Below are 20,105 nucleotides of genomic sequence, written 5' to 3' on the forward strand. Positions count from 1 at the left end.
GCCTGATAGGTGCCCTGACCTGAGAGGCACAAACTGCTCACTGCAAAAAGGAACTTCTAGCAATTTCTGGAGGAACCCTGGTTGAGAAATCATGTGTTATGGGGTTGTGGACGCTTCCATGTTTGTCTTGCTAAGCTTTATTCATTATTTTATGGTTTTCATACATTTTCTTTTTTTGTGACTGTATGACTTGTTCTGCAAGCACTGAATGTAAAAAGTGAGGTATTCCCCCCTCCTGCTTCCTGACAGGAATTATGTATGTGATGACAGCCATTTTGATACATTGTTATCACTTGTTCCTATATGTATTGTATGAGTTTTACATAAAGGCCTCAGGTGAGGAGTCAGGAGCGGAGATTCCTGTGAATGAAGGGTTTGCTGTGCACAGGTTAATGGGCGGGAAGGAGGACAGCTCTGTGTCACACACACACTATTTCCCCAGCAATTGCTTGGAGAATGGCCTGGCTCTCGGAGCTTTGATCCATGTTTCACACACAAAAGCCAAGCCTGAAGTCAGCAGCATGAATAAAGAGATCAGGTTGCTTTCCTTCTCCCCCCACGTGACTGTGTGGAATCTCTCAGAGCTGCCTGTGCCCATTTACACTGCATGGAGGGGAATGCCAGAAATGTATAGTCTTTATGTCCACACACACAAAGCTGTACAGGAAACGTTTAGAAAGACCCATTGATTATGTTTAATATACAGCTCCTTCTTCACGGCTAATAGCATCCTGACACTAATGTATTAGTCGATGGCTTCATAAGAGTAACTGCTAAGTGTGCAGTGTCTATTGGAATGGCCTGTGTTCGGTGTATTTAGTCTCAGGTATTGAGTTCTCCTCACAGAGGTGAGTGCACACATGCCCTGAAGGCTTCCCTCCCCAGTCAGCAGAGCATGTGTATCTCCCGGGCACGCCGCTCAGCCAGGCACACGCCTCCCCTGTAGAGGAGGGAGCAGGCTGTCCCAGGCTCCCGAGGCAAGGAGTTTTATGTGTGGGCCAGTCAGTCCCAGGAGAGGGAGGGGAGAAGAGTGCCCTGGCAGTGCACGGAAAGTTGAGAACAGAAGGAGGAGTCCCTGAGAGTGCCTGGCCGGCATGCCGTGCTGCTGACACACACAGGATCAGGTCCAGCTTGCAGCAGCTTCTGCCACCTGAGCACAGCTGGGCACATCTCTCCTGTGGTGTACTTACCCCTTACTGGACCCACTTACCTTTTACTGGACCCCCTACCTTTTACTGTACCCACTTACCCCTTACTGAACCTACCACACGCCTCTTACCCCCAGTGCCCGGCTGGAGGCAGGGGAATACTGGGAACATGCTGTGGAAGCCCTTAGAGGAATGCTGAGCCAAGCTGCAGCACCGCCAGCCTTCTAACACCATGGACAGAGACCCGGGGAACCTCTGATGGTTTCCAATCACTGATCGGCTGACCTTTGGATCTGCACTGCTCCTGTTTGCAGGAATACTTTTCTCACACAATGGAATTCGGGAAGAGGGAAATGTACAATGTATTAGTGTTTTGGTTGGGATTTGCAGCCTTCATCCTCCAAGCAGAAGGTCAGTACTGCAATCAGCTCCTGTCTATGGGTCATCTGATAGGTGGCACATAACTTTTATTGCAGATTATGTACTTGTTCTGTATCAGTTGGGTCAGTCACAAGTCCAACATTTGTTTATCACTATGTTTTACATCATTCCTTACTGTATACACTTTTTTTTAGCAAATTATTCTATCTCAAAGTTTCTGAACTAGAGATCTTGTTAGTAACAAAACTTCCTGTTGCAGGCTGACAACATTAGACAACTGCTTTTCATGTAGGTGCAATGTTGTCACCTGCTCTGTGAGCTGCCAGTAAGATAAACCTGATAGTCAGCTCAGCAGCCAACTGATAAAGTGTGCAGGGTAAGCAGGCAACCCAGCAGCTTGGCACCACCAGCCTGCGGGAGGATCTTCAGGATGGAAACTTTGAAATATACACAAAAATCATAAGCTTAAAAAATGTATACAATATGAGAAATGTGAGTTTATGCTTACATACGCTTAATGATGTGTTAAACCAGCAATTCTGGACCTTTATACCATGAGATTTCCTTTGAAATAACTTTCAGGTCTTCAGAGAACCTCTGCTTTATTTACTATAATCACAGTACATTAGTGTGGTGGTCATTAGGAAAAATACCTCTTACATTGCTGGACAGTGGGAAGAATGTCACCTTAAGCTGCGTACACACTTCCAATAATTATCATTGGAATTGACCAACAACGTCGACGAAGGAGTATTGTCATTGGAAATGAACGACCGTCACAACGGATCTGATTGGCCCACGATCATTCACTATCTATCGTGTGCATGTTTCTGCTATACACTTTCTCCTTTACATGTCACTCGCTGCATCGTTCAAGCGATTGTATCTAGCGTGTGTACACTATTGGTGGATTATATTTGAACAATCATATCGTTACAGCATTTAAGTAATTGTGCACAATACGATCGTTCAAATATAATCGTGCATAATCGTTGATCGGTTCACAATCGTTCATTTTCTAACAATAATTATTGGAAGTGTGTACCTAGCTTTACTGATAGCCAAAAAGATCACTGGTGTCACTTATACTGAGCTGAGAGTCACAAACTGCTCATTGCTCAAGCAACCCCTAGCAATCTCTGGAGGAATCCTGGGTTAATATTAAACAGGATTTATATAGCCCCAACATATGTACCCAGAGCTTACCCAGAGCTGTACACTAAATAGGGGTTGCAAATGACAGACAGATACAGACAGTGACACAGGAGGAGAGGACCCTGCCCAGAAGAGCTTACAATCTATGTTCTGCAGAACCTTGCCTAAGAAACACTTTAGCAATCTCTTCTCTACTTTGGTTTTGTAGTATATTGCAGTTCTTTTGTTGAAGATCTACTATTTTACAAGAATACAGTGAATGTTGGGTTCATTAATACACAGCGCTTCTTTAAAAAGTTGCATGTACCATGGCACAGAATAGCATGTCTATTAGGATGAAGTCATGTGACTGTACTGATCATTTCAGATTGTGATTACACTGTGCAGATTTCTGTTACATTTATATTACTAACACATCCCCATGTATTGTTTTATTTTAATCAGTTGGTGAGACCTGATGATTAGAAAGTGGCAGGGGAAATTGTATCCTTCATGTATCAGTGTTTCTCAACTAGGATTCCTCCAGAGGTCACTGGGGGTTCCTTGTACAATAAGCAATTTGTGTCTCCTGGGAGTTACCGCTGACCCCAATGATCTTTTTGGTTATCTGTAAGGGTGACATTCTTTCCAATGACCGGCAACATAAGAGGCATTCTGATCACCACACTAATGTACTTTGAGCTGTGCATACAATAATAATAGAAGGGGTACCTGAAGACCTGAAAGGTATTTCAAGGGTTTTCCCAGTGTTATAAAGCAACGTTTCTCCACCTATTTATTATACATGTGACAAGTGTTTTAAAAGTTCTTGTTAGCTCTGGCAATACCAACACAATTCTTTCAATGCCAGATTTAGAATTCTAGGCATTACAAATCTGCAAGTTACATTTCTGCAAATGTAACTTTTATCAGTTTACAATACATACTTTAGTGTCATAGATTATACAGACGATGCACACAGCAATCTAAAAACTATTTCAAGCAGTTTTTGATTACAGCGTAAACCTACCACAAACTGCATTAATACGTGGTTAGCACTGTTGCATTTGCAAATCTCAGCCAGGATAGTATTTGCGATAGGATTCTGTGTGTTCTCCCCTGACCTAGGTTTCCTCCAGGCACTCTAGTTTCCTCTTGTATCCCAAAAACATACTGGTAGGTAAATTGGCTTCCCCTCCAAAATTGTCCTCAGGCTGTGGTAATGACATATGATCATAGTAGGGCTATTAGTTCCTTTGAAGGACTTGTGATTGAAAACTGCCACTGTTAGCTGCTCCAAGCCACCCTTGAAAATTGTGTGTGGTTTACCCTGCGGTTATATCAACCCCCATTCAATCCATTCACACTAAACCTCTGTCATACGATTGAGAGTCGGTGCAATTGAAATTGTGGTCAATTAAAATCCGTGGAAGTGGCTGGCTGCTCAAATTAGGCCAGAAGCAACATGTTGTGTTCATCAATCACAATCGCCTACAACTGCTTGACCTGTGGTCAACTACAGGTCTAAACTGAAATTTAGTACCATTACCATGGACTTTGTAAAGCGATGCGTATCTCAGCATTATATAAATATTTACAAGATAATACAAGACGAGATAATAACTTTCTTCAATGGAGCTAATCTGGTACTCATCAATGGATAAACCTGACACTGCTGCACTTTTAAAGTTAGTATGCCCAGGCAGCACATTTTAAAAAATGTCTATGCCATTGGTAAATTAATAGTTAAAGTTCAGCATATATACCACCTATATCATAATAACAAAAGAGATAAAAAGTAACAGTTTCTCATAACAACCAAACTCCAGTTGTACTTTAAGGATATGAAATAAATATAAAAATATAATATATAATATATAAAATCTAAATATCATCTGAATAATTGTGGTAGGTTGTTCTGGTTACCTGCTAATGCAATATTTTTAACATATATTCATGTACTAGTTCTACAGTATTCTATTTTGGAAATGAATGTCTTTTTGCCTATAGTTTATATTAAAAACATCGGTAGATGTATGTGTATTTAATTCGTCTAATGAGCTTGTCCTAATGACCACGGCACAAATTATATGGCTACATGAATTTGCGGGGTGCTCTAGGTCTCTAAAATAAAATGTATTGAATTAATAAACCTGTGCACCTGATGCAATTTATTCCCATGGTTTGTCTTGTGGAATTCTATGTTTATACATGATGCGGAGGCTGAATTGGCAGACTGTGGAGAATGTGGGTGGACCTTTTCATATATAATCCTACTGTGCAGATTTCAGGATAATAAAAAATGACTTGTCTTTCTCTTTGTAAATGAGATAGTTCTGTTACTGTGTTAAATACTTCTTTAAGGGAGAAAGGATTCATCGTAGTGTTCTGTAGTAGATAAGTAGCACCAACTTTACCGTTGTCCATGGTAGTTTTAAAGAAACTGTGATCGAAAAAGAAAGCAATAATGCAGATGTTTATTGTGTTTGTTTATAAAATCCTGGATTTTGTAATAAAAATGAAAAGTACAGTATGCCTAATAAGAATAACGTTGCCTTAAAAAGAGAAACGATGAAACAATTTCTCATTTAAGGCAAAGTAACAGGTTAACAGGTACCCAGGCTGCCCCTGTTCTCTATATAGTGTAAGGTAAAACCTGGTACTTTCAGATGTGAGAATGGGATGTCACCCTTTTCCAATCTTTTTACAATATATGGGCCAGAGTTACAGCACAGAGTTACAAGGAAAATATTTTTAGCCCTGCATAAGCTCTGTAGTAGACCTGACATGAAACATATACAGTTATTTCTGGGGGAATGCTTCCAGAAAAATGTACCAACAGTAAAAGGTAAATGTTTTGTAATGAACCTATTGCTTACTTATTTCTTACTAAAGGCTTTAAGGCTATGTTTAGACTGGTGGCAGCTGCACCCATGTACCCGTGCACTCCCAGCGGCTGGCACTTTGCCCATCACTTCGCTACCTGGACTGCTAAAGAACCAGCATTTGAAGACTTTAAAATAGGGTCACTCAATAATTCACTATGAGAGTCCCCAGGTGAAATGCTACCTTTAGTATCTTATCCAGAGTTACTGTTAAGGCGTCTGTGCAAGTGGTAAACACACCACAACCTCACCACCAGTCTGAGAATAGCCTAAGAATCTGGTAAAAGCAACTTTGCACTACATTTAAAACCTGATCCCTCCTAAATGTTTTCATTTTACGAAGAAGAGAACTAAAATTGCAGTTACGCTGGCTGTAACTCCATTAAGATTCCCAGTCCTACTCCTTGCATTATTGAACTGTTGTGGACATAGGTGCTAGGTGATAATGCTAAATGGATGGCTCTATACTGCACATGCAAGTAAGGATATAATCTGTGCACCAAGCTATTGTTCCAGTATCCACTTTTTTTTTAGTCTTAGTTAGATTTTTGATGTTTCTGGGCCACACAGAGTCTCTTTCCTCAGGCAACTGCCCCTGCATCTACCTAAAGTTCATATTAATTTAGGTGTCCAAATATAATATTGGATCAGGATTTAGTGTTGTGGAGGACATCTATGATCCCACTGTGACAACAGGAATGAGGGATACAAGGGTAATTACAAAGAACAATAAAACCTCATATAAGATCTGGATGCTATGGTTCTATTCTATAGTAATATAATGCAGTGCTGCAACAAGAACCTGTATTACACACTCTTTACTTATTTGTAGCCATCTAACACATGTTTCTGTTTTTTCTCAGAATTTTTTTATTTTCTAACATAAGTCTGCTCCATAGTACACGTTTGCAGTATTTGTGTGTTCATGAACATGTACTGAAATGGTAAACTCATGTTTTGCCCGTGCTGAACAAAGCAACAGGTTTATTTTAAAGCCTAGTCTAACAGAATTTGCATGATGTAGGGTATATTACCTATAACTTCCAGGTATAAATGATCATGATGACTGGCCTAGTGCTGTCACATGGGGATATAGTCAGCCCTGTGTAAGAACTGAATACAAATCTGAGCTTAAATAGGACTGTTTTTTTACTTTGTCTCCATGACTGAACAGCAGAGTAAGAAGAAGGTAAACACATGTTTTGTATGGGCACAGGACAACTTTACTTACAAAAGGTACAAAAGTTTCTTTTTAATGTAAGCTTTTGTATATACATATATATATAAACATACAATATATATATATATATATATATATATATATATATATATATATATATATATTTATATTTATTAGGACATTTTTCACATTGTACACCACAGATGCTAAATTGGAACATAGGCATGCAGGCACTGTCCGATTGTCCAATTAACCTAGTATCCCTGTGCATCTGTGCTCCCAAACAGTTAGAAGTGGCTTTGGGCAAAGTTTTTTTTTTCTGAAAGTCTAAAACAGTGTAGATAGCTCTTGCTTTACATTGTCTGTTTTCTAAGCTACACTTTTTTCTGCAGGATTTTTTTTCTATATTTGGCTGATATAATAAATGAGGTATAACAGAATTTCACTGTTGCTTGCAAATTTGTTGGAATAACTAATTAGGAGCACCAACTCTTATTGATCTGCTGTTACTTGATTAATGTATCTCATCCAATATAGGAACAGTACTAAATACTCTGCTGTTCATATTGCATAGAGTGAGCTCACTTTAAAATGATACTTTGGTCAAAAAGTGGAAATGTTGCATTTAAACAGATTCAGTAGACATGGATGAAATAATGGGGGTTCATAATGTACATGTTACATTTGGGGTCACTCTGTGATTAACAACCTTCCTTCTGTTCTTGGGTTCATATCCCACATTACTTTTTCTACAGAACTTGCATATTTCCCTGTGTCAGTAGTTGTTTTTGTTCATATTGTGCACATAGGTACGGTGGGTACATTTGGATGTGTGGGTGTATTATGTACAGTAAGTAAATCTGTGCACTGTGTAGTGAGATCCATGCTGTGTAACATCTGCAAATAAATTATTATAAACAATATTCATTCTTTCCCCTCAAGCTACATTTTTACTATTCTCAATGTAAACATTCCATAGTTGTGGATCATAATACAGCAGGGTTCCTCCAGAGGTTGCTAGAGGTTCCTAGAGCAATGAACAGTTTGTGTCTCTCAGGTCAGTTTAATTGATACCAATGTTCTTTATCTTTAAGGTCAGAATTCTTCCCACTGGCCAGCAATTTAAGATGCATTTTCCTACTGACCACCACACTAATGTACTGTGAGTTGTGGATATAGTAATTATAGCAGGGGTTCCCTGAAGACCTGAAAGTTATTCAAGGTGTTCCTCCATGTTAAAAAGGTTGAGAAACACTGCTTTAGAACATGGACATAACTCAGGAGCCCTGTGAGAAGCCTGATTAATATGACAGAACATGTTGGTATGTATGTATGTATATATATATAATTGAACTGTTTGACCAAATGTATAGTGAATGTATAGTCCACCGATTGATTTTAAACTACTTTTGTTCTCTTTGATACCATTATCAACCATGAAGAATCATGGGATATTACCCGTAGACACTTTAGTGAGATTTACAGGGTTGATGGCAGAACTTATTATCAGGGTGCAATAAACTCTAAAATGCACTGAATGCTGTAGTTAGAACTAAAATAATAGTGTATTTTCAGCGGAGCTTAGTCATATTACTAGAAATTCAGTGTTTTATATTGACAGCTGCTGAGAGGGATAAATTTAAGATGAAATGTATTTGTGCTGCCAGGCTGTAAGAAGGGTGCCACCTGTTGTGCAGTGCTCTTTAAATCTGGAGCCAGAGAGGAATGCAGGGAGCTGTGCTTCCTGGAGATACTAATACTCCTATGCACAATCCCAGACCACAATCTATTGCCGCGTTCTGTAAATTGCTCCACAAAGAGAAGGGATTAATGGAGCTGAATATAAGGTACTGCCAAGGCCTGCAGCTCCATAAGCACACTGTTTGCTTTTCTCGAGATTTCCACCCCCCAGAGAAGCTAAAGGGGGAGGGGGATGTTAAGGTCAAGCCGGAGATTGTGCTGAAGTTTTTTGTTTCCCACCTTAATAACCAGGGAGTTCTCTGTAGTTTGTTTTGCTTGTGAATTGAAGGGAGATTAAGAAGTAGATTATGTCAGAATTCTAGCCTGATAATATTTCATTCTCCTGTTTCAAGAGAGTACAGTACTGGTGTATAGAAAACTTGTTTTGTGGAAAGACATACCCAAAAAAACGACATACAATAAAAAAACTAAAATATTTGATTATTAACTCAACCTGTAGATTATTTCCTAGTTGAAATATAAAACATTTTATTTATCAGTGAGACAGACAATGCAATCTTTTATATTTTGATTAGATGTTGCATATTATTATGAATATTGAAGAGCTTGGCTACGTACACACGTGCAATGGTTCTCGTCCGATAATCGTCTCAGTTCTCTGAACGACCGTCCTGGCAGGTCCACGGACAATGGAAGACAAACAGGAGAGAGGGCAGCGGGGTGCCACTCCGTTGTTATCCCCTCTCTATAGAGCGGAACAGCACTGTATGTACAAAGCTCATGCATTGTGCAGTAGTTTGTCGTTGGAAAGGATCGTTCAGAATCCTTTCCAACAACAAATATTGCACATAGCCTTATCAACGGTTCACCAGACCAGAACATTGTTTGCTTTAGACACCAAAATACAGTATACAGTGCTGTGCAAAACTGCCTCTGTTTTTATATAAAACAGCATTTGAAATTGATGTGACTTTGAGCAGTTGATCTGCTTAGGAGTTAGCATCCGCTTAATAGGGTTGAATATAAAAAGCATGGAGAATGTTCACTTTGTAAAGTAAATGTTCTCTTACCTTAATATTGCTTTGTTTATAATAAATACTCAATCATGCAGGGTTGGTTAAACCCTCTTCATCCTATTCAGTAATCCAGACAAGTCAAATTTGAAGTCCATGGGCACTTTGTCTGCCAAAGGCTTCCTCTACAGGCTGGCAGGCAGATCTCTACAATAAAGGCAGTGATGGGTGGGCAGGAGAAATAGACATAGCTGTGACACGAAGTAGGTGAGCCACCTGGCTAGAGTTATGCTGGCTAGAGCAGAGATTTGCATGCAATGCCTTGGCAGTTGTGTAAATATAGGCCGGCAGCCCTGTGAAGGTAGGTTATACATGGTGGTCTAAAGAAGGTAGATGACAGTGAATGTGAGCAGAATAGGGTGATAGGCAGGGAATGTAGGCTGAATAAGAAATAAAGAATTGGTGAATATTGAATTAAGTAGAAGTCAGTGGGTACTGTAATAATGCTTCAGACAGTGGTGGGTAGTAAATATTAGCTAAAAAATTGAGAGGGTGGGTAAATAATTTGAAATAAAAAAGTAATTTGAGTTGAATGTGTTGTAGGACATAGCTTTTCACAATGAAAAAATGGTTAGTAAAAGTTATTATTTAAATTACTTCCAATGACTGTTTATATCTGTCAAAATATGGCCTGCAGAAATAGGTGTGACTATCTGCAACCCATCCTTGGATGTGGGTTTGACATGCAATCACTAACTTATCATTTCACTTTTTGCAGGTGAAAGATAGAGAAACTGTGTTGCCACACTGTAAAATCCCTCCTAGGTAAAACTTTATTTTCTGAAAAGATGACATAAAGCCCTACCTGGGGACCTTCTCATTTCACTAAAATATGGGACTAATCAGAGAGACTCCACAATTGTGATTCAATCCATGAACGTCATTTGTCTAAAGCAATAAAGTTTTACCCACAAGGGATTTTACAGTGTGCTTCTGGTTCCTTTCTTTTTGACCTGTAAGCGGTATTGGGGTCTGAAGGAGCCTCTGTCCTCTATTTTGGCACCTGACAGCCAAGGTGATGACCCTGTGCAAAGGGCTTTGGAGCAGCAGTCACCTTCTTTCTGACCTTAACATTCACTTTGAAAAGTGAAAATCTATTAGTCCTTTAGAAGTTTATCCTCAATAAGTATTTGTCAGGGTTAGCTGTTTATTTAGCATGAAAAAAATTCTTTCAGATTGTAAACTCAAAAGAGCTTTTTGAGCAAAGTAATTGTATTGGTCATGAAGTGTTCCTTCTAGTGGCTATTCTTCAATTCTTTATTTTTACAAATAAAAGAAAGAAAACATTTTTACTTTAATTTAAAATGACTGAGGAAAAGTTTGTCTGATTTGTCTTCAGATTGGATAAATGTGCAGTTTTCCCTCCAGAACCCTTCTGTATAACTTTCCTGGGCAGACCTCTTTTATTCCTGATTATTGCTTTTTAATTAAAAAAACAGCAGATATAAGAAGGTTAATTTTTTCATTGAATTCCTTTTCAGCTTTTAGTGTTTAACTGATTGATTGCTGTATGTCATACCTGTAATTATTGTCAAGCAAGATAGAAATGGCTAATTCAATCTAACATAAGCAGGTTAAATAAAAAAAAAAAAAATCTGCAAGACGCAAAAAATATTGAATAAGAAGTACAAAATGAATCAATATTCATGTTGTTACCACAACGAGAGAGCCATAAAAATGTATCTGCTTTAACTGAATCAGTATTCAGAAATAAAATTTTTATTAGAATATAGATTTTTATAATGGAATTTTATGTTTGGCCATTGTTTTCAGTAAGATGTTCATAGATAGATTATGATGTTTTATTGACTAAGTCTAGTTTTATCATGATATCTCAATGATTCATATAAAGCATTTGATAGTGTATTCCTATAAAACATTTCTTCCAGTTCCTATGTGATGCATATCATTTGCCTACAATGCTATTTGTTTTTTATTTATTTGAATTTAGCCCTATATTTTTAATTTGGGACCTTAATTTTTCTTAGTAGTGAATTTTCATTAAGGTGTTTAACCTGTTTCCAATTTTTAAGAGCTTTTTCCAAATTTAGAAAGATTTCCTTTTACTTAGGCAAGCACACGCTAAATAATTGTCATTGGAAAGGATCTTTCCCGATACTTTCTAACAACAAAATACTGAACAAGCACCGTACATATAGCGCTGTTCTGCTCTATGGAGAGGGGAGGGGGGAGAACGACGGAGCGGCACCCCGCTAAGTTCTCTCCATGTCACTTGCATTACGATTGTTTGCTGTTCATGGATCTGCCAGGATGGATCCATGAAGGACGTCAGATGAGCAAATGCTCATTTGATACTAGCTCTGAGGTGATTATTGGACGAGAATCATCCCTCATGTGTACCTAGCCTTAGCATCCACCCACACTGAGCTATGCAGTTGCAGTTTAGTTTTGGTGGCCAATGCTCCCTAACCCAAGCAAGCCCTAGTTTCACAAGTTTACTCATGGGTTAGCTGGGGTTAAGGTGCATGGACAGCTGTACTGTAATACAACCTAGTGGGTTATATACCTGGTATGGGGTGATCTCGTCCCGTGGCCTAGTAGCCAATCACAGGGCTGTAAGAGAAAATGAAACTTCTCCTATATGTAGGTGTTCCCAATGAGTGAGAAAAAAATTTGAAAAATGATACAAAGCATTTTATCATCACAACCAAATTCTCATGGTCATATTTTTGTTTTTTTTACATAGCATTCTAAAATGTTATTACTTAGATAGATTCATGTAGATGCCAGTTACCTACAAACAATGTGGCAATTTCTTGTATTAGATACTTGACCAATATTTAGTACTTTGACTTGGATTATTCTCCTTTCTGCCTGGCTCGTGATTTATCTATGTGCATGTTTTAGATTGGATGTTTGGACTAAGCTATGTTAGGTAGTCATGAAGTATGTGTGAACATTGTTCAGAATACCTCTGTTGAGTATGATCCTTCTAGCACAACTTCTTTATAACTGCGGGGCATATTTTAGCTGATGAAAAAACTCAAGCAGTCTGGAATTAGCTGCACAGGAAATTATTCACTTGGATTTAAAATAATGGATTGTTTTATTGTGTTTTATGACTTTATTGTATTGTGTACCTTGGAATGTTGTGTTTTCTGAAAAGAGCATCGCTGGTAAATATGGTTTGATTTGTCGGCAGGAATTGGCCACAGTTCCATAGTAAGAATGTGTGCTATGCCTGATGGTATAAAATTTTAGCACATACTGGACGAATTCTGCATTTCATAAAACTAATTATATTATCATAACTAACTCTGTTGTTTTATAGATGTGTTAAAGCAGGTGCAGTCTTTAATTATGCAGCCCTTTTGTGAGTGATTAGTCATTTTCTAGTGATTCTATCATAAATTCAGAAGAGATATTGGATGAATTTCTGGCAATATTTTATATCCACGAAAGCATTCATATATTAAAGTACATTATGAAAAGAGACAGACAAAAAAGACAGAAACAAAAAATTCTGACTTTTATACAAAGTATTATAGGACCTTAACTTAAAGCGTACCTAAACTCAGAAATTTCACTTTACATTAACGGGTAGACAACCCTTTCATGTTAAGTAAAAATTCTGTTTTTTTTTAAGTGCAACACCCTTTAAAAAAAAGAGTGCAGCCCCGCCCCCTAATTCTTGCTCGCCTAGGCAATGAAGGCAAAGCCTCCTTCTTTGCATGCTCAAGCATCTCATGCAAGCGCAGTGATATCGGCAAGTTTTTTTTTTCACAACCTATGTCACCCGATCTCGTGTCTGGGTCGGGTGACATAGAAAGAACAACCCGGAAGAAGAAATGAAAATGGTGGCACCAGGCATGCCGGCTGGCGGACGAATGCCGGGACGACGCGGAAACTGATGGAAGAGATCTTCGGATGGATCAGACTGCCCTGCAGGATTAAAGGTAAGTGGATTTTTTTTTGTTTTAGGCACTTTTGGGTTTAGTTTCTCTTTAGGTATGTGGTTTGTTTTGGGGAACCAATAGGAACATTTTGAACTGGTAAGTTTGCAGGGAAGGACAACTAGATAAATAGGGACCATGGAGGAACTAAACTAACTGAATTAAATGTATTTTCACTGTAAGAAGTGGCATTTAAGGGAGGAAGTAATAACTATGTATAAGTACATGAATAATCTATATAGTAAACTCACTCATGTTCTTGTTAAGGTAACTAAAAAATATGCAGCTGGATGAAAATAAATCTCAGAAGTGAACTGTGTGGGACTGAAGGTCAGCGAGGTTAGACCTGGTTGAGGAAGGAGGCTAAATGCTTCTATGCGAGAAGGGCCCGAAGGACTTTGAAGGATAGAGGATGACTCAAGGGCGCTGAAGAAGAGGGTGGAGTTAGGAGATTAATGGGAAGTTTAGGGGGAAAAAAAAAATTTGGGGATCAGTTGCTCCCCCCACTTTTGGTATGCTTTTAGCCCAGACCTACTTTTCAGTGCTATGTTCATATGAAATTGAGGACAGCGTCGCCTTTGTCCACTCTCTTGTCATGATTTTGAAAAGGGTTTATCTTGCATCACAGATCTTCCTAGTGTTCTCTTGCAGACAGAGTTTTTGCCATTGGAGAACAGAGTAAATTCCTTGCCCCAGCAGCGTTGCTAGCCCTTGCCCTGCTTGACAGTGGCACCAATGTCATTCCTGTCAGTCAGCAGGTAGCTGACTGAGTCAGAGAGCCACTGTTCCAAAAATCATACCGATTAACTGGCAACTTGGCAAAAAAACAAAATGTTCCCTGATATATTATTAGCACAAATCATAATAAACTTCAATGGAGCATGTGAGGTAGAAGAACTAGCACATACACATGTGCTGGACAATAAAGAGTGATTACTGTGGTGTGTACAATGCATCAGTATTCTGCCTCTGCACCCGTTACTTCTAAAATGCTATATACTCAGATCTGTTACCATGTGTTTCATGGGTGGAAATTGCAACCAACTACCTATTGAATGAAAAGACACATATTTTCTACACATATACAGTTGTAAAATAAATCTATCTAGGCATGTATGTCATATCACTAATTTTACAAGAAAGTCCTATTAGAAGGAATGGAATTTGGAATATGCTGTAGTATAAATCAGAAGCTTGGCCTATAGCTTACTGTCAAAGAACGCTAAAATCCCTTTCTTGTTTGTTGTCGGTGTGCTGATTAGTAACACATTTTTGTGATTATAACACTTTGTTGTGTAGTAATAGACAGATTTTTTGTATGTTTAAAAATGTATCACAGCTTTAGTGTCACTTTCACATTTCATATATCAGCTTTTATAGTTGGCAATCTCTGCTAAGTAGAATATACATCTAAAGTTGTCCAACTAAAGCTGGATATCAGAAGCAGTTTGGTAAATATGCACCCTTGTATTTTGCCAAGCCAGGAGAAAGTTGTATAGGAAAACACCATTTACAATCCTGAGGAAGTTTTACAAATGTTTTAGCATTAAAAATTTTGCTGAAAGCATTGTCTGCCTGTAATTTAATAAAACAATTCAGAGTGTTTGCTTTTGCTTTGCCTTCCCTTTATTTGTATTTTGCACTACAATTTGCTCTTCATTTGCCTTTCCTAATGCACCTAATTGTAAGCACTGATTGCTGATATGTTTCTTTTGTAGATTTGCTCCTTCAACTTAATAAATACATCCAATATTTATCCTAATTAAGATCTCCCAATGGGGGAATATGGCAGGCCTTCTGAGAGTTGCACTGGCCTGCTGTGTTACCCTATTGCTTTCTTTGTTCTGTTAGTACTCATCTATGCCATTGATTTCTTGGTTTTGATTTGTGTTTTAGAAAGAAAGAAACTGTTGAGGTTATATTTTAAGGCAGATAGAGAAAACATACAGCGATAAAAGCTTTGATTTCACACATACACGTTTCACACTAGTATCTTTTTATTTTTTCCCTACACAATGGTCAAGTAAGTGCTGATTTCTTTCATTACAAAGAGATGGTCACAAATTATGACCTTAAATGTAACTATAATGGTTTTGGGATTAATTAATTTTTGTTTTAGTTTTTTTTAGATGATTTTGTGTTTTTTATGTGGATCAAAATTTATTGAAGAGTAAGGATACGGGTGCGCCTAAAAGTATCATGAGCTTTATAAATGCAGAGAGGACACTAGCAGTTTCTCACTTGCCTCTAAATGAACCTTTTCAGGAGGAGAGACATTAAGGGAAGGAGTTACTTTTCAAGTCAATGAGCTGTAAATGTAATGTGAGCTTCAGCTTCATAGCTTTAAAAGCAGCAGGTCTTTTTTTTTAGCAAAAATAATTAAACAGAAGTAAAGTCCATGTATACAAAATCCTGACAAACAGGCTTTTTTGTCAGAAGAATCAATGAAGTTTCTTCTGTCACAGAGATTGTTTAGCCTGCCACTCAGCACTTTTTTCCTTTTTCTGTACACTAAATTGAATGTGCACAGCTTAATGTACAGCCTTGGTACAATTAATTTACAAAATGATGTAACTTCCACACATGCACTATTTCATGCCGAGGTGTCCTCTCAACCTGCCTAATGATGGCTGAAGCCTGGGCAAAGGTGATAGTGTCAGTGACAAGGAATAACACTGTTGTTGCAGTGTTAGAGGTCTGTGGTTGGTAAGTTTGCCAATATGCTGCGCATATTTGCACATTATGACAAAACTGGCAGCAAAGTTATCTTCCATTTAAATAAAACCTAAAGATCCAACTGTTGGCTGGAAATAGTAGCATTAAACATTAATATGTAGTATTTTATATTTACCTGATTAAATATGAAACTATATAAACATGTTCATATGTTGTAAGTAATTATATTATTATAACAGTAATATTTTTTTTCTGCCACCTCCTCCTATTGCCAGATCTCATCTTTTCTCAATACAGCAAGATATTGCTCATAAAACAGCAGATCCTCTTTGTCAAATGCTTTGCAAGTTCTGTGCTCCTTATCCTAAGGAGAGTTTGTGCTTCATGCATTTACTCTGTGTTTAGTACAACTTGGTCAAGGGACTACCTTGGCTACTATTTAATAAGGAAGTGGCAGCAGCTTACTAATAAAGGTATTCTTGTAATGTGCTCTCCTGTCATGTCATTCAGTAAATCCCGGTCAGTTTATGGTGATTTTTCTTTCTTTTCTTTTGGCTGATCTGAGACTTGCAGTGCAGTTACAGGAGGCTTAATAGAAAGATGGGGAACTATTTTTAAACACATTTATGGTAATCTTAGATAATACATAACAGCATTAAATAAATAAAATTATCTTTTATATCCACCTATAGTTTTATTGCCTTGCTATATTGCTTCACATATTTTACAGTAAGTTTATACATTTCAGCATACTAATAAAGACAGTAAAACATTCTTGTTTCTATACATTTATAGCATTAGTTTAGTAGCTTGATTACATTAAAATTATTACAATTACTGTTCATTTTGTCTTCTCTCTTTTTCCTTGTTATGGCTGTGACAGTGGCTGTCCTTCTGTAACAGTGACAACCTGAGATCAAATATATCTTTGGCTTACTGAAAGCAATTTTGAAAACAAATACCTATTAAATCCGGATAAATGCTGTCAGAGCAGGCTCTGAATACCCCATTGATTGTGGTCTGCACCTGGCTGACTGCAGGACATAAAAGTAGTGAAATATGGGGAATATCTGCTAAATGGTGGTTAGGGAATACTTTCAGATGCTGTCATTACAGTGTCCTATTACAAAGTGAGTCTGAATAAAGCACTTATTTATTTTTCTATTTTTTATTGTTAGATATTTTGTAGAAGCTTCAAATTTAAAAAAGAGAAAAACAAGTAAATTCTAGGATTATCCCTAGTGATGGCAGACTAATTGGATGCTTACACATGTTGGTAGTACATGTTAAAGGGCAGGATGATAGCTTTTGCCTCAATATAACATGACTGGTAGACTAAACATAGAGGACTTTTTTCTTTCACCCTGGCTTGAACCTTTGGAAAAAAATTAGCCGGAACTCTCAATTTCCTACATATGTCTGTTTTGTGGGTTATTTTGTTACAAGTTTTAAAAATAGATTAATCCTATTTGTCTCCATCTTTGCTTATTTTTGCCTTTGTTGCTTGTGATCTGTTTTCTGTTACTGTTGAATTTTCTAATACATATGTTGTTATTCTGCTTTGAAATATTTATTGTTTTTTCAGAAAATTAGTCTTAGCAGAATGTTTCTCCAACATTTAAAGGCCTGTGTTTGAAATTCTCATTTATGGGTGTTTATAAGCACTTTTACGCTTTAACACCTGCTTTAAATGCCTTTAGACTTGGCCTACGTGTCACTTCAAGAACTGTATTTTACTCACAGCCACCCATCAGATTCATACCTGTCCTGAAAAAGACACCAGTAAACCTAAATTTGGTTGTTAGCTATGGCAAAATAATGTCTGTTCTATGCAGTAACCTACTATAGAATTTTTTTATACACACAAAGGATACAGTGCAAATTAGGGAAAAAATGAGAACCTTTTCCCTGGGGTGCAAATACAACCATGAAGCTATTTATGATAGAGACATATTTCTTTGGGTTATAAAAAGAGTGAAGTATGCTATGGTGCCTTAGTAGTTGGTGGGCATAGTGAAAGATGGTAAATGTGTTATTGTGAAGGATTTAGAATGGCGCAGTGCTGACCTCTGTTTGATGTAGGTTCTAAATGAATTAGATAATTGCTATAGTATGGAAGCTCTCTCTTGCCCAATGTAGAAGCTGAAAGTCAGCTTGTTTGAAAGGAAGGAGGAGAGCTCCAAGTGAAAAGTTCAGATATAAATATTATTTCTTACAATGATAGGGTCTTTACATCTGAACAAAACCCGCCATTACTCATTTATCCCCATGCCAGCATTGGGTGTCGCCGTCCTCCTCCTTCACTTCCTGAAGACAATCTTCGACCATCTCGGGGGAGTTAATGCATCCCTGGCATGCACAAGGGTACCCAGGAATGCTGGGTTTCTCTGACAACCTGTACATTGACACCTGGGGACTGATCAGGCAGGTAAAATCAGTTTCTTATTAGAAAAAGAACATCACCTGTCCCTTTCTGCAATAAATACCTGCTTGAATCACAAAAACCCAAAGCAGGACTTTACTTCTACTTTAAAGTGGAAGTGATTTGAGGGCTAGGCACAAACCCCCCTTCATCAGGACTGTAAAATAACAAAAACAGATTTGCCATGTAAGTTCACTTAGCTGTACAGTGTTTCAATATATGTAAGGTAACATGTCCTTTCCCATTTCTAGCAACAGCTAGCTTCCTTTGGGTATCTAAACATATGGCCAAATTGCATCTTGTAGACCCAAAGAAGTTGATTCTAGAAGACTTCTACTAGAATCACAGGTCTCCTTTATATTGCTCTCCATAGACCTCTGACTGTGAGCTATACTTTGATGACTGAATAGTAAAGTATCTAAAATAAGGGCCACCAGCCCAGCGTATTTTAGCACTGGATTAGAGGACAGTTGCCTATCTGCCTACCTGTCACACTTTTCCTCCACAGCCAGATGGGCTATTACTTTATCTGGCAGACATTGTCACATGTGTGGAACTGTGGAGGCTGAAAAACAAACCACAGCTGTTATCTTTCTGTAGTTCTGCATCTGAAAGCTGCAAGAACATGTTTTCAATGTGCAGGGCAGAGGGTGAGTGAGAGAATATTATTTAAGCATTTATTCTTCAAACATACATGCCCTTAAATTAAAAATATATAAATACATGGCTAAAGAACTCAAGTGCCATGTGTTAACAGCCACTCCTTGATTCATATGCCACATACTTGTTCCGGGACATGGAATATTGGAGGACTTACTCACTAACCTTTATGAGGTTTGTGATTTGGTAAATAGCTGCTTTTATCAGCTATTTCTACATTGGTATTTAACTTTTTGATAAATTCTTTCTTGTACATATGCAGTGATATAACTGCACACAGCACATATTACCTCATTCCAAGATAAATATAGTTTTCCTGGTGCAGGTAGCTATTCTTGATATTAGGAGTTTGTGGGAGAAGTTTTAAAGGGACTTTGGACCTAATTTAATACAGCTCTCCAGAGCTGGAGAGGACACACTTTCATCAGTGAACCCAAGTGATCCAACAAACCTGGAATGGATCTGGCCCAGGATTAAAAACATTTGCTAACATATAGCAAATTACTTTTAAGAAATCTATTTCAGATGTGCTGGATAACTCAGCTTTACTGATGAAAGTGTATCCTCTCCAGCCTTGGACAGCTTTAATAAATCAGACCCTTTGTTTGAAATCTGGTACAGTGAACACTTATATTACTGAAAGCACTTATTTATAGTACAATGCTTTTTTTTTCTTATTACTTTATTGATATATTATTGAATTACCCAAAGATGGTAAATCTACCTTTCATATGCCCACCATTAATTATTTTGGGCATCTGTATTTATGCAGTAATTATTTATTTTAGAAACCGTTCTTACGATCACTCAGAATATATGTAATGTCTTTGAATACACAAATACAAGTGTATTTTCCTTTTCAGTAGGTAAAAAGACAAATATAGTAGGGTACAGCAGAAAATGGGTTCTAGCAGTTTATAACTAGTTGTAT

General features: G+C 37.8%; 1 protein-coding gene across 2 annotated transcripts in view; it reads left to right on the plus strand.

The window, feature by feature from the left end:
- Positions 1–1,065: 1,065 nt before the first annotated feature.
- The window catches only part of FRAS1 (Fraser extracellular matrix complex subunit 1), a 251,450-nt gene continuing 232,410 nt past the window's right edge, over positions 1,066–20,105 (plus strand). For both annotated transcript variants that reach the window (XM_072405386.1, XM_072405387.1), the window contains exon 1: positions 1,066–1,559. In XM_072405386.1, the coding sequence (XP_072261487.1) occupies positions 1,481–1,559 (79 nt within the window). In that variant the 5' untranslated portion in view covers positions 1,066–1,480. The remainder of the gene's footprint in view (positions 1,560–20,105) is intronic.

Source organism: Pyxicephalus adspersus, chromosome 3, assembly GCF_032062135.1.
Source record: "Pyxicephalus adspersus chromosome 3, UCB_Pads_2.0, whole genome shotgun sequence".
In the NCBI taxonomy this organism is placed as follows: domain Eukaryota; kingdom Metazoa; phylum Chordata; class Amphibia; order Anura; family Pyxicephalidae; genus Pyxicephalus; species Pyxicephalus adspersus.